Source organism: Cebus imitator, unplaced genomic scaffold, assembly GCF_001604975.1.
Source record: "Cebus imitator isolate Cc_AM_T3 unplaced genomic scaffold, Cebus_imitator-1.0 Scaffold376, whole genome shotgun sequence".
NCBI classification, from domain to species: Eukaryota; Metazoa; Chordata; class Mammalia; order Primates; family Cebidae; genus Cebus; species Cebus imitator.
In genome coordinates, this window is record NW_016107691.1 from 1,752,203 (window position 1) to 1,767,930 (window position 15,728).

The 15,728-nt window shown below is 50.8% G+C and overlaps 1 protein-coding gene across 1 annotated transcript in view; it reads right to left on the bottom strand.

Moving 5' to 3' along the window:
* The window catches only part of BCORL1 (BCL6 corepressor like 1), a 76,111-nt gene that overhangs the window by 40,990 nt on the left and 19,393 nt on the right, over positions 1-15,728 (bottom strand). The window contains exons 2-4 of the mRNA XM_017507522.2: positions 11,507-11,636; positions 5,337-5,427; positions 1,791-5,051 (exon numbers count right to left, since the gene is read on the bottom strand). Of these exons, the coding sequence (XP_017363011.1) occupies positions 1,791-5,051; positions 5,337-5,427; positions 11,507-11,592 (3,438 nt within the window). The 5' untranslated portion in view covers positions 11,593-11,636. The remainder of the gene's footprint in view (positions 1-1,790; positions 5,052-5,336; positions 5,428-11,506; positions 11,637-15,728) is intronic.

The window sequence follows — 15,728 nt, forward strand, 5'->3', positions numbered from 1 at the left end:
GAGAGTGGAAGATAGTGTGGTAGAGCTGAAGAACATAGACTTTGGAACCAGGGACCAGACTCTGAGTTCTAGCTCTGCCATTTAATAGCTGTGTAACTGGGTAATATATCCTCTCTGAGCCTCTGTTTCACTTATTTTCTCACCGGTAGATTGGTGTAACATTCACCTAATAGGGTTACTGTAAGGATTAAATTAGATAACATGTAATTTAGATACATGTATCTAAAGGATTAAATTAGATAACATGTAGAAAGCACAACTCTAATGACATGAATTATTATTCTTATTACCGCCAAGTGCAGATGGCAGCTACCTGACCAAATGTTACATGCTCTACTATGTCATGACCCATGTTCCTACCTCACATGTCTCTGATATAACAGGGTGGCTGTGAGGTTGGTGAGTTAAAAGCCACTCAAACGCCTATCCCAGGGGTTCTTAACCTGGAGTCTCTGGGTGGGCTTTAGGGGACAGGGCAGGGGGTCAGGTCCATGAACCCCCTGAAATTACTGGCAAAATTCTGAGGTCATGTTTCTAGAGACAGGGTCCATAGCTCTCAACAGCTTTTCAAAATTATCTATGGTCCAGAAAAGACGATAAACTTGTGTCACAGACAAATTCACAGCACTCTAGCCAGAAATTTGACCCTTAGTGTATTATCAACATCCAACCTGAAAGCTTGCTAACAGAACTTCAAGTTGTTATAGAGTTTTAATAAACCCTATCCTCAAATGTTTCAAGATTCTCCTTGGATCACCAGTGGCCTCTGGTTCCCTCTGGGGGAATTCTAATAGAGTGTTCCTGGCCCACCTTTTTTGCCTGGAACTCTGCCACCATCCGGCTGGGCGTGGTGACTCACGCCTGTAATCCCAAAGCTTTGGGAGGCCAAGGCGGGCAGATCACGAGGTCAAGAGTTCGAGACAAGCGTGGGCAATATGGTGAAACCCTGTCTCTACTAAAAATACAAAAAAAATTAGCTGAGCATGGTGGTGCACACCTGTAGTTTCAGCTGCTCAGGAGGCTGAGGCAGAAGACATTGCTTGAACCCAGGAGGTGGATATTGCAGTGAGCTGAGATCGCACCACTGCACTCCAGCCTAGGCAATAGAGCAAGACTGTGTCTCCAAAAGGAAAAAAAAAAACAAAAAACTCTGCCACCATCCATAGCCTGTTAAGACCAAGACCCAGACACCCCACCTGCCTTTCCCATCCAATCTCCAATGGGCCAAAACCCAAAGGTGCTGCCTCAAGCATTTGAGTGGGTAGGAAACTGATGGATTAGCGCAGAAGCCAAATTGGCTCTGACCCCACAAGACTTCCAGCAAATTCTAAGTAGGGCCCCCCCACCAGCAGTACAAGGAACAACCCTGTCAAAGGCCCCTGCTCTCCCCCCTCCTAAGTTCTCAAGGCCAGTGTTCTCTCGGTAAAGGAAAAGGAAGAACGGTTATTCAAGGAAGAGCCTGTTATTCATTGATTTCCCTCACCAATACCTTTTTCCATTTTCCAACCTCATCTGGGACAATGGCTTCTCTACCCCAGGGACGGAAGCATTTCCCACAGCCTACAAAATACAAGCTAGCCTCTCCCCATGCTGAAGCACCATATATGGAAAACGTGACCTAGGGAGGGGGAGAGCAGGTCACTATTCCTTTTACAAAAGCCTTCCGATCAGTTCAGTTCACACAGCTGCCCAACAGCATTGTGCCACAGGGTAGGGGTCACAGGAGGTTGCCACCTGCAGCATGGTATAGACCAGCAGCGTCTGGGCCCCACCCGGACCTTAGCACTCACCTTGGGTCTGTGGGAACTCCGGACCATGGCCTTGGCTTGCGGCTGTGGCTGCTGCTCTTCGCCATCCTTCTCTTTGCCACACTTCATCTTCTTGGGTGGCAGAGATTCCGTCACATCATCTGGCTGCCATTTGTTCTTGCAAGCAAAGACCCCTACGGTTTCCTGTTTCACTCGAGCCTGCCCGGCCTTACCCCGAACTTCAGGTTGGCCCCTCTGGGTAGCTGCTGGGAGGCCATCCGCTCGGAAGCAGGTGGCTAAATTGAAGACCACATCACCATCCACCTTCTCCATTTTCACTCGCCCCAGATCCACCTGGCTTCCAAGCTGCGCAAGCTCTGTGCTGGAGCCCCTCCTGCTGCTCGGAACCACATCCAAGATAAGTTCCTTGGGGTGGCTGTCGTGAGGTAGCAAAGGCAGCTCAGGCATCTTAGGCAGGTTCTGGGGGGTGGCCAGGACCAGCTCATGGGACATGTAGGTGGCCAGCACTTGGTTCTTAGGCTTTGTGTCTCCTGCCAGCTTCAGGCCACAAGCCCCCTGGGGGCCTTCCATCTTAGGAGTGCTGTCAGAGCAGAGGTGGCTCTCAGATTCCTCTGGCCCCTGATTCATTCGAATGTCCCCACCGCTAGGCTGGACAGATAGCGCCAGGGTTCCAGTCTGAGGGCTAAGGGTCAAGAGGACAGGATTGACTTGTTCTTCATAAGGCTTGGCAGCAATCCGGCAAGTTTTATTCTTTGTAACAGTGTCCTGCTCTGGAGCAAAGGAGCCCCCAGGCCGTGGCTGCCCCTCGGGAAGTCCATGCATGGCCTCACTGGAGCTGAGAGATGGCACACCAGAAAACTCCGACACAACGCTGGTGGGCCTGATGGGCGCCCCCTGACTGGGGGCCAGCTGCCCGGCACTGGAAATGCCAATGGAAAGCAGAGACGCCTGGTGGTACGGGGACCAGCCAACAGGCAGGACCTGGGTGCTGGTGGGTTTCCCGTTGACTGAACACCGGGGATAAATATTTGCCGACCCCGTGGGTTTCCACAAAGAGAGCTCCTTGGTCTGGCACCCTGGCAGCCCAGGGGCAATTCGGGCTGGGGTATATCGTTTCACTGTGCTTGGCTGTCCCTCAGCACCAGCCTGGCTGCCCTTTTTGCCACACGTGGCACCAGTGCCCTTTGGCTCTCCTTGATCAATGATGGAGATGGGTTCCTGCTTGGGGAGGTGGCGGGGGTCACGGTTGAGGCCCAGGTTGGGGTCTTTGTTCAGCAGCACAGATGCAGGCACTGGGTTGGCCACTCCCACGTAGGTGCCAGGAATGGTGCTGATGAGCGCAGTTGAGTTCTTCACCCAGGTGCTTGGATCCCCGTTCCTCACAATCTCGGGAAAGATGACAAAGGGCGAGGAAGTGGAGCCCAGGCAGGAGGTGACATTGCTGCCGGCAGCCTGGGTGGTGCGCTGAGATCGAGACAGGACTGTGGAGAGGAGGGCCTTGCTGCTGGTGTGCACGGGGGTCAACACGGGCATGGGGGGCGTCTTACGCTGGTTCGGCAACGGAAGCTTCTGGCGGTTGGACTTGGAGGAGAGATCAAGGGGCATCTCGCTGCACTCGGGTGGAGAGGCCATCTCTCGTTCCAGCTGTGGTGGTGACTTGAGAGGAGAGAAAGTAACAGAGGTCCCTTCTGTTTGCTGCTCAGTGCCACCTGGCATCTTGGTGGGGTGTGGTGGGGCTGAGCTCCCGCTGGGGGCTGGCAGCAGAGGCTGTGGCGTTGGAAGCACCTTGGCAGAAGCAGTGACAAGAGAGGTGTCTGCCAAAGGCCCAGGAACCCCATCGGGCGCAGGCTGGGTGGTGGTGCTACCGGATGGGGAAGTGCAGGGGAGGCTGTTCACCTCCAGAGACACCAGCTTGGAATCCGAAGTCAGAGGCCTGGCCACAGAAAATGCATATGGGTAAGACCGCAGCTCCGGGGAGGCCAGCACGCCTGGGAGACACCTGTCCTGCAGGTAGGATGGCAGGACAGGGAGCGTAAGAGTGGAGGAAACCCCTAGAGTGGTTGGCAGTGTGGCCACACTGAGCGGTTGCCCACAGCTTGGAGGCGGGATATAGACCAGCGGCTGGCTTGGGGTCAACACTGTCCCTGGCTGAAAGGACAGGGGGACTTTTTGCATAGCTGGTGCCTGAGCTGCAGGAAAGCACACTCGACTCAAACTGAAGGAGGCCGGGATGGGTGCAGAGGTGGGAATCGCAGCTGGCGTGGCAGCAGGCATGGGTGTGGGGGCTGGAGTAAAAATGGGGGCGGGAGTGGGTGCAGGCACCGGCGTAGGAGCAAAGGCAGGGATGAGGGTGGGGGTAGAAGGCGGGCCGGAGGACGGGGTTGGGGTGGGCATGGGCACAGACGGAGGGGCAGGGGCCGCTGGAGGCGTGGATGCCGGCATTGGAGCCAGAACTGGAGTGGGGACAGGAGCAAGGACCAAGGTTGGAGCTGAAGGGGGCACAGGAGCCTGGATGAGAGCCAAGGGAGGAGCCGAAACTGGGACTGAAAGCGGGGCAGGAGCCGGAGCCGACAAGGGAACCGGGCCTGATGGGGGAGCAGAAGCTGGCACAGGCACCAAGACCGAGGCTGAAACGGAAAGGGGATTTGAATCAGAGATGAGCGTGGGCACTGATGGCGCCGGAGCCAGAGCCGGGACAGGTGCTAAGGGAGGGGAAGGAGCTGGAACTGAAGTGGCAACTTGGACTGGAACCAGCCCTGAATGGGGTACTGGGGCAGGCACGGAGAGGGGAACCTGGAATGCATCTGGAACAGACGGGGGGACGGAGGCTGAACCGGGAGCAGGGGGACAGATAGGGGCTGGCAGAGGACTGAAGTTAGTGGTAACCAGAGGCAGGGTCCCCTCCACAGGGACTCCAGTTCCCAGAGTTGCCAAAATGAAAGTATTCTTCTCCCCAGCGCCTTGCCGAGAGTCCAAAGCCTTTACTCCGGCTGGTGAGCAGTCAACCTGTTTGCTCATTTGGGTGTTGAGTGGAGTCCAGGAGCAGTCGGCCCTGCTGTTGCTGGCCTCAGTGCTGTCAGGCGAGGGAAGCTTGAGCCCGTCTCCTGGGCTGCTCAGGGGCACCAAGAGGCCCTCCGCCTCTGCCACGTTCCCAGCATAGTCCATTTTTGGCTGGGTATCATCAGGCTTGTCTTCTGACTTGTGCCCAAGTTTTTCTGTAGCACTGCCATCTGGGTCTGCCCCCCGGGCATTGCTGCCACTTCCAACTGCCGTGAGCTCCACCTGCAATGAGAGGACAGCATGCACATGTCAGCCAGCTCCCTGCGGATGGTGCAAGTGTCCTGAGGCCCCTGAGAGGCGACTGCTGGTCTTCTCTGCAACTCAACCGACCAGGACTCGGAAGAAGCAGAAGAGGGCAGCCAGCCAATTTGTGTCCCACCAACACCAACTCCTGGGAGAGACCCTGTCCCTTCCTGCCTGCTTCTTGGGATGGCAGACTGGGCACACCTCCTGGGCAGCTCAGCTCCATCCTTTGGTGGACAGTGTGTGGCTCCATAAGCCTCTTACCTTGGAAAAACTGCTGCTGACACAAAACTCCTGAGATCCAAAGTGCTGGCAGTCACCTGTCGTTGACTCCTCATCAGAAAGAGGTGCTCTTCTAGCATGGAAGATACAACCAGAGAAGGGACATGAGGCTCAAGCTTTGAGTCACCACCAGAATGCCTTCCCCTGCCTCCTGCCCGCCTGGGTCCCCATAAAACCTTCCTGTCTCACTTCCCATAGTAACTTTCGAGGGGGATTACAAGGAACTGGGGGTTCTTGGTTACAAAGCGGAGGTTCCACACCTAGCTTTGCAAGTTCCTGCCAGAGCCCAGTCTGACTAGACTCCCGTCTTTGGACTGTTTATCCCATTTTCTAGGGCTCTTGCCAGGAGTGTAGATACCCTGGCACTTTCACCTTTTCCGTGGAGCTTACCCACCAAAGTGACCATCCAGAATGTACAGGGCATTGCTCAAAGGGGAGAGACATGAGAACCACTGAATGCCTCAAAAGGCATGCAAAACCCACTTTTCTTTTAAATACAATCTTATGTGAAGTCTCTAAGGGCAACTGGCTGAAAGTGTCATATGGGTAATCCTCTTCTAAAACAAATAAACCCCTGCTGTGTTTTCAGGTCTAAGTCTGAATCTTCACCTATTCACCTCCTGGCTTGCCTAGAGCAGAGACACGCTTATTAGCACTGGTAATGATACCACTTGGAGGCCACCAGGTCACTGGGTGCTGAGAGGCATTTAAAAAATACTACTTTTTTTCCCTCCAGGAGACACTGCCCCTTTTTCTAGAGTTCTAGGCAACACCCTCCCTTCTACGCTCCTTCTATACTTGCCTACCTTCTATCCCCTGCCAGCCTCCCCGACCCCCCCCTTCTGTCTCTCAGCACCACTACGTTCTCTCCTGTCCCAAAGGCCACAGACCCCAAATTCAGGTTCATATGCCCCAGAGAAAAAGGCTCAAGGCCAGAGAGCTGGGTGTCAAAGGAGGAAAACTCAACTACATCTCCCCCTGCTCAAAAAGTCTTCTCCAAATTTCAGGTAAGCATCATAGAAAACGTTACATCCTGACCAAAAAAAAAGGGAGGGGGTCAGACTGGAAGGGTGAAGTTACCCACTGAAAATCTGGTATTTTAAGTACAGCAAGAAATATTAGGCCAGGCACGGTGGCTCATGCCTGTAATCCCAGCACTCTGGGAGGCCGAGGTGGGCGGATCACCTGAAGTCAGGAGTTCGAAATCAGCCTGGCTAACATGGTGAAACCCCGTCTCTACTAAAAATACAAAAATTAGCCAGGTGTGGTGGCAGGTGCCTGTAATCCCAGCTACCGGGAAGGCTGAGGCAGGAGAATTGCTTGAGCCTGGGAGGTGGAGGTTGCAGTGAGCCGAGATCCAACCACTGCACTTCAGCCTGGGTGACAGAGTGAGACCCTGTCTCAAAAAAGAAAAAAAAAAAAAAAAAACTATTGCCCCCTGCTCTAGGGAGTCGTGGGTGGGAGTGGCCAAGGAGGAGGCTGGGGTTAAAGAGTAAAACCCCAACACAGATGCTGCAGTGTGTTTCCTGGTGGGCACAGGACTGAGCTGGGTGCCCCTGGGGAAATACACTGTGTTTGAGGTTGCCTCCCTTCTTTTTTTTTTTTTTTTTCCTTTTTTGAGATTGAGTCTTGCTCCGTCACCCAGGCTGGAGTGCGGTGGCGCGATCTCAATCTTGGCTCACTGCAACCTCCGCCTCCTGGGTTCAGGCAATTCTCCTGCCTCAGCCTCCTGCGTAGCCGGGGTTACAGGCATGTGCCACCATGCCTGGCTAATTTTTGCCTCCCTTCTTTAGAGGCTCACCCCAAGCTCCTGAAGACAGCCCTGAAGAAGCTGGATCCCACCTCCCCAGTCACCCTAGCCAAAGGGCAATCGGGTGCTGGAGCCAACCCCAATAAGAAGAGGGAGGGCCCTGCTAATTCCCTCCCTCCCGCTGAAACAGGGACTCCAAAATTGTACCTGGGGCAAGAGAAGCAAAAAAGGCAAGGGGGATCACCACGGGCCTCTCCCCATCTTTTCAGGGCTCCAGAAGGGGCTAACCGAGGGGGAAAGGCGTATTCCCTTTAAAAGGCAGTTGGACTGGCAGAAGTGGGAGGGCTCCACTGCTGGAAGTGACTGTTGGTGACAAACAGAAATGACTGTAAGGAGAGGCAAGGGCTTTGGATGCAGTCAGGGTGGTCTCAGGGAAGGGGAGGGAGGGAGGGCCCAAGGGAAAGGGAAAATATACTTTCACATCAACTCCTAAGAGACCAGAAAAGCGAGACCTATGCCCAGCCTTGGGCCGGGGGAAGCGTGTTCCAACTAGACGCCAGGGATGGTTTTGCGGGAGTACTTGAGGGGAAATGAGCAGCACTTCCCCCAAGCAACCCCACCTGGGAAGGTGCTATTTATTTACATTCTTTCCCCTCCCGGCCATACAAAAGGGAGTGAGCAAAGGGAGTGAGCTGCATCCTCACTCCCCACTTGCAAGCTCCCACCCTACCTGAAATCATTACACCTTGAAAGCAGAAGCCCTGCCATCCAAGGAAGCCGCCAGAGAACCACAAAGCCAGGCCAAGCAATAGCAGTCCTGGCTACTCCAGCCATACCCACGCCTGAGTGCCAGCCCCCAAGGCGCTGCAAAATGTCATGCAGCCGTGTTTCAAATCCTCTGAGAAGAGGGGTGGGTACAGCTATGCAAACATTAACTTGCTCCATTGAGAGAAGAGCCTGGGACAGGAGTAACTTGCAGGGAAGGGGGCCCGGGAAGAGCTTGGTCAACTGGGCGAGGTTATGAGGGTACAGCTGGCAGGGGTGGGCGGCAGGAGGGAACAGAGGTCATAGCAGGCTTCAGTCTGGACTAAAAATCAATCTTGCTGCTTCTTCCCACCAGAGAGGAGACAGAACTGTTATTATGTTCAAGACTTTGTAGAACTTAAACCAGAAACGGCCATGACCCCTTAGGGCCGTTTCCCTAATTATTAAGCGCTAGCACCACTGTCAAACTGGACCTTCTTCAGTTCCTGTTGGGCCCAGACTACCCATAAGAGAAATATACCACCCAGCACACACCAGGCTCCTTACCTTCCAGTCCCGGGAGACTTTTCTTGGCTTGAGTCCCATGGTACCCCAAGATTGTCTTCATTCCAACTCAAACCTCCCCAAATACACTGTGTTCTTATTGTCCAGTGAAATACCAGCTCTCACCTCAAACTCCTACTCATTCCTCAAGCCCAGGCTCAAATGCCACTGCCTCTGGGAAGCCTTCCCTTATTCTCCCACCAGTAAGTTTGTCAGTCTCGCACCTGGACTGCCACTGGACGCAGACATGCTACTCTAGGGCACTCACCACCAATGTACTAGGACTATATTGGTTTGCTCTCATTACATTGAATAAATGCTTGTTGAATTAAGGCATGAATTAATCCTAGAAGGAACGCAAGCAAGCAAGCAGACCCATTTAGCTATAGGTTTGCCTAGAGACAGCCACCTGGGGTCAGGTGCAAGCCCATGCCTCCTGTTCTGCAGTCCTTAAGTGTAGCTGCCAAAGCTGGCAGGCCTCTAAAACATCACTTTAAGAGTTAAACCCCAGGTGCAGCTTTATACCCCAAATTCCTAAATTCTACAAGTTGTAAAGGGCCAAAGAAAAGGATTTTTAAATAAGATGAGATTACATTTTAGAAACCAGTGATAGCATGGCCTAGACTGTAGCAAGAAGGTGACAAAAGGCAGATGAGATCGAAAGTGACAACACTTAAAAGGTCATTTAAGCACTAGGCACGGGTTTAGGAGGGAAAATCTGGCTGGACCCGATGGCTCATGCCTGTAATTCCAGCCCTCTTGGGAGGCCAAGGTGGATAGATCACCTGAGATCAGGAGTTTGAGACCAGCCTGTGTAACATGGTGAAACCCCATCTCTACTAAAATACAAAACTTAGCCAGGCATGGTGGTATGCACCTGTAATCCCAGCTTCTCGGGAGGCTGAGGCAGGAGAATCATTTGAACCCAGGCAGCGGAGGTTGCAGCAAGCCGAGATGGTGCCACTGCACTCCAGCCTGGGCGACAGAGTGAGACTTCATTTCAAAAACAAAAAACAAGAAGGGGGGAAAATCAGATTTTGAGCCTACTTCCTGCTCCTTTCTTGGCAGGGATTTACAGTAGATGGTGAACCAAGGTAACTTGCCTGTTTGGTCCTTTTTAAAAATTTTATTTTATTTTATTGTTTTTGAGACGGAGCCCTGCTCTGTCACCCAGGTTGGAGTGCAGTGGTACAATCTTGGCTCACTGCAACCTCCGCCTTCCGGGTTCAAGTGATTCTCTTGCCTCAGCCTCCCCAGTAGCTGGGATTATCAGGCATACACCACAGCTAATTTTTTTGTATTTTTAGTAGAAACAGGGTTTCTCCATGTTGTCCAGGCTGGTTTCAAACTCCTGACCTCAGGTGATCTACCCGCCGTGGCCTCCCAAAGTGCTGAGATTATAGGCATGAGCCACCACACCCAGCTCCATTGGTCTTTTGAAGGCTCTAGTCCAGATTTCTGCATCAAACTCTCAATTACTTATAACAAGGTCAACATAACCTGCCAATGAATACGCCCAAATCATTATCATCACACGGCGTTTCCCTAGATCATCTCTTAGTGATTGTCTGAGGACATACTTCATACGAAAAGGAAAACACTTTTCTTCCTGAGCACCCGAGAAGAATTCTGTCTCATTTTCCATAGGCCTGACTCTTATACCCTAAAATTAAATTCCTTTTAAGTCCATCTCTATCTTGTTCCTCAGTACAAAGAACATTAAGCTATCAGGAGCTAATGGCTTAAGAAAATGAAAAGGTCTATTCTGCCAACCTTGACCTCAGACAAGTATACACTTCTCTAGTTAGGAACAGAAGAAAAAAATAGATAAACATGCAGACTTCCATTCCTTTTCCCTCAAAATCACCAATACTCCCTCATACGCACATACACATTTCTAAAATTTACCCAAAAAACATCAGATCTTGAATCTCAGGGAAAGCCATATTGTTCTGTGTCTTGGTGATTTATCTGATGTATATTTGAATTTAAACAGTCAATGGATTGAAGCAACAGAAAAACACCAGCAAGCATGAGAGAGCAGTGTCTTCTCTAAAAACGGGAGAGGTACTGCAGCCATCACTCACAGCTCTTTGACCAAGGGTTATGAAAGTCAAATATAAATTCTGAAGGCCATTTTGAGTACTTTGGGTATGGGGCATGATCAGGAAATGGCATGTCTTGGTCAAGCAAATATTCTGGGGAACAGATAACTGAAAACACATACACATCAGGCAGGTATCACCAACTCTCGATGTTGTATTAAGACCATGCTATGTGGTCTCAACTTCCTTTGATACTTCATAAGGATCTCACTTCAAATTGGAATTTGCCTCACGAGATGGGAAAGTGCTGACTGCCAGAATGCCCACTGCCAGTTCCCAGTAGAAATCTGACCAATAAAACCGCCTTTCTTCCAGGCCTAGATCAAGGACTGAAAATATTTTACACATATCCTTAAGCACCAAACTTTGATGCAGCAAATCAAAACTGCAATCGCTGGCCAGGCGTGGGCAGTGGCTCATGTCTGTAATCCCAGCACTTGGGGAGGCTGAGGCAGGAAGATTACTTGAGCTCAGGGGTTTGAGACCAGCCTGGGCCACATGGAGAAACCCCATCTCTACAAAAGCTACAAAAAAATTAGCCAGGCATGGTGGCACTCGCCTGTGGTCCCAGCTACTTGTAGGGCTGAGGTGGGAGAATCACTTGAGCCCAGGAGGCAAAGGTTGCTGTGAGCCAAGACTGTGTGACTGCCCTCCAGCCTGGGTGACAGGCCCTGCCTCAAAAAAAAAAAAAAAACTGCCATCGCCTGAGCTTCCTGTTACTCCACAGTCTGACAGTTCTTAATGAGTAGACAAGTGCTAGCTGGCAAAAGGTCATTTTTTGGCCTCCTCACCTTCATCTGAAAAGAGATAGCATGGCAGATCAGGCCACTCACACAGCCCCATCCCCATCCTGCCACAGGAAAATTAGAAACAACCAAAAGTCTCCTCCCCAGGGTCCCTCCCCAGGTCCTGCTCTGTGCAGCTATTCCTCTGATGACGAGGTAATGCTCACTGGAGGCCAGCAGCGGCCACCTTCCTGGCCTCCTCACCTCTCCTCGTTGATGCCACACATGCGAATCCGGTCAGAACTGGTCCAGTTATGCACGCCGCTGTAGAGCGGTGCTGTAGAGATCATGACAGCCACTCACCACCAGATAGGACCTGCTGTGGCCACTCCCCCTGGGGAAAAGAATTTCAGAAAATCAAAACTCGTCACAGGGACAGCTGCTTCAATCACCTTTCACACAGCAATGTTTCAATAAAGGTAATTTTAGCATCGGAATGTTAAAGCAGCCATTCTCATGAGGCAGCCTGCTATGGAAAATGAAGGTCTAAGCCGTGAAGAGGGAGCACCAGAGCTTTCTAGGAATCCATAGGTTTTAGGATGGACATGAGGACATTGTTAATCACCTAGAGTGAGTTTTAAATTATCTTAAAAGACAGATATGCTTGAATGTTTGAGGAAATTCAATTTATTTCAGACAAATGAGATGACAGTGTATTTTTCTACACACATTTAGCCTAACCAACTACAATTAGAGAGTCAAACCCATATACGAACAGTGCACTGAAACACTACTGGTGATTCTTTTCTCATCTACTCTCTAACCCATGGGTATGGAAGTATTTGAGTGACGTAGCCAATTTTACACTCTTCAGAGGAAGCATATGCCTTTTTATAAGCCCTTCAAAAATACTCTATTGATTTTGAGCTGGCCATAACACATGTATCTAACCTGGTTTCAAGCTCCCTCCAAATCAGGTGTGGTATTCCGAAAACACTGACCACCAACAAGCAAACAAACAGAAAACAATGTTCCATCAAGAACCACATGTCTTGGCGGGCACAGTGGCTCACACCTGTAATCCCAACATTTTGGGAGGCCAAGGCAGGTGGATCACCTGAGGTCAGCAGCTTGAAACCAACCTGGACAACATGGTGAAACCCTGTTTCTACTAAAAATTAAAAAATTAGCCGCGTGTGGTGGCATGCACCTGGAATCCCAGCTACTCAGGAGGCTGAGGCACAAGAATCGCTTGAACCTGAGAGGCAGAGGTTGCAGTGAGCCAAGATTGCACCAGTGCGCTCCAGCCTGGGCCACAGAGCAAGATTCCATCTCAATAAATAAATAAATAAATAAAAATAAAAACAAGAGCCACACGTTTCCATCCTTGTCTCTTCATATGAGTCTGTTATCTCCATGCCCTACCACTCTCTTCACCAGCCAATGTCCAGCTCTCACTTTGACAAGCAGGGCACAGTCAATTTACCTACTAGAAAAAATGAGGCACCAAGAAAAAGAGCTTTATCCAATGAGCCAGTCTTGAGACCCTTAAGCTCTTGAGATAGCTTATTAGCTAAAATCCTTATTCACTGAAGTTCAACTGAACGGAACCCTACAGTGATCAGAATTTTATGCTGTTCTCCACTTTCCAAAGAAATAAATCACAGTAAGATACAGTTGTATGACGGATTTGTTTCGTGTATCTGTTTTTGTTTTCAGAGATTGTCCACATTCAACACAGTACCACAATTTATTGCATTCCTTCTATGAGTCAGCACCATCCTAGATATTGAGGATTCAACGATTAATGAAAACAGACCAAAAGCCCATGTGGAACTTACACCCCAGAGGGATGACATGGACAATAAACATGTTGAATACTTCCATGTTACAGCACATTAAATAATTCTATGTCGCCAGGCATGGTGGCTCATGTAATCCCAGCACTTTGGGAGGCCAAAGTGGATGGATCACAAGGTCAGGATTTGGAAACCAGCATGGCCAACATGGTGAAATCCCGTCTTTAGTAAAAATACAAAAACTAGCTGGACGTGGTGGCATGCACACCTGTAATTCCAGCTACTCGGTAGGCTGAGGCAGGAGAGTCGCTTGAACCTGGGAGGCGGAGGTTGCAGTGAGCTGAGATCGCGCCACTGCAATCCAGCTTCAGCGACAGAGCGAGACTCTGTCTCAGAAAAATAAATAAATAAATAATTCTATGTCACGGCATGTTAGAAGATAGTACAATACAGGCTAAAGGGCAAGGGCACAGTCTAGGGTTCGGGGGGGCTACCATCTGAAATAGGGTAAGCAGGGTGGGACTTGCTGAAAAGGAGACATCTAAACTATTGGTATTAATGGTAGCTCAAGGAGCAGCCAAGCAGATTTTGGGGGAAAAGCATTCCAGGCTGAGGGAAGAGTGCACGCAAAGTCCAAAGGCAGGGGGTTACCCACAAAGATCAAGGGAGAGCCAGGAGGCCAGTGTGGAGGTGGCAGGAGAAGAGAGGAGAGAGGGATCCACCCAGTACCTGCCTGGGCTTCATCCTCCTCCTCATCTCTGGAGAATGGGATACATTGCCCTCACCCCTTCTCTTTATTCTCTCCCTTCTCTTGTCTTTCCTGTCCCACTGCTTGATGGCTTCTCCGAGGCCCTTCTCTTCCACTGCCCACACAGAGACTTGGACATTCACCGGAGTCTGGCCTTTCCCTTGATCTCTGTCTCTCTTCACCTCTGCCACCCTCTTCCATTTCTTCCCCTTCCTATTTTCCAAGGCTGCTTTCCTCTTTCTCTTCCTCCCCCTACCCATCTCTCTGTCTTTCTTCTTCCACCTAGTGTCTCTTCCCCCTCCTCACCTTTCTCTTCCCTTATTATTCTCCTAGCTGTTCACCTCTAGCCTTTCTCCTCTCTCTCTCACACACACACACAATCCCCTCTCCTTCAACTTTTTCCCCCTTCCCACCTCTCACCTTCCATCTTTTGCTTTTTTACCTCACCTTCCTCATTTCCCTCAGTCTCCCATTCAGTCTCTCCTCCCTCTCCCACTCCTTCCCTTTCTTCCTCCCATGTCCCCCCCTCCCCTCCAGTCTGGCCTTCAGTTTCCTTCTTCCAATCCCTTCCCAGTCTCACTCTGTCTCTTTTCTTCCTAATCTGCCTTCTGCGGCTCTCTCTGGCTCCCCCCACATCTTCCTCTCCCTCTGTGCCCCTTGTCAGCCCTGCCCCGCCTTCTCTCTCAGCTCATGAGCTTCCACAGTTTCAGCTTGCCCCTTGGTGTGCTGATGACTCCCAAATCTGTATCTCTAGCCTTGACCTCTCTCCTTAGGCCCAGACCAGAATTTCCAGCTGCCAGCAACTCACTGTTAATTGGATGACCACCAAGCCCCTCAAACACAAAGTGTCTCAAACCATACTCATTATCTGTTTCCATAAACCTGCTGCCCATCCCCCACCCAGTACGCAGCATGTTTCCTAGCTTACTTAACAGCACTACTGTCCCCTAGCCTGGAGATTTCCGCCTTGTCATCTTGAACTCCTTATCTCCCCTGCCACCCATATTCAATCAGAAGTCACACCTTAATAATGCCATCTCCAGTGTTGTCTTCTACCCTTCTTGTCACCACCCTGGTGCAGGCCCTCGTCAGCTCTCACCCAGAATATTACATTCACCTCTTAACTGCTCCCTCTGCCTTCAATTTCTTGATTCTACAATCAATTCATCTTCTAAAGCGCCAGTTCGATCATGTCACTCCCTCCCTCCTCAAACACTTTCAATAGCTTTCCCCAGCCTCTAGCATCAAGCCAGCCATTCTCAGCACAGCCTCCAGGGCACTCATAACCTGGCCTCAAACCTCCTCTCCAGCCTCCTCTTCCACCACATCCTGCCATTTCCCCACCACTCTCACCACCCCCAGCTCCCAGCCCTTCCCAAACACACCATCCAGTTTCAGGACTCTTCTGCCTCCTCACCCTGAATCGGTCTCTTCTGGTTCCCCCTCTTCCTCTCCCTGTCTTCCCTCAAGACCCAGCTTAAATGTCATCTTGTCATTCCGTTAACCCCTCCCTCTCTGGTTCTCCTCAAAATTTAACCCTATCTCTTCCACAGCACTGGTTCTTATTCTCCTCTCTAGCTTGGTTAGTTGAAGGCATGGCATGGTCGTCTCCCCCACCAGACAATCAGCTACCTAAGGTAAGAAATAGCATCCTTCAGCTGGGCATAGTGGCTCACGCCTGTAATCCCAGCACTTTTGGAGGCTGAGGCAGGCAGATCACGAGGTCAGGAGTTCGAGACCAGCCTGAACAACATGGTGAAGCCTGTCTCTACTAAAAATAAAAAAATTAGCTGGGCGTGGTGGCACATGCCTGTAATATCAGCTACTCAGAAGGCTGAGGCAGGAGAATCGATTAAATTCAGGAGGTGGAGGTTGCAGTGAGCTGAGATCGCAGCACTGTACCCCAGCTTGGGCAACACAGCGAGACTCCATCTCAAAA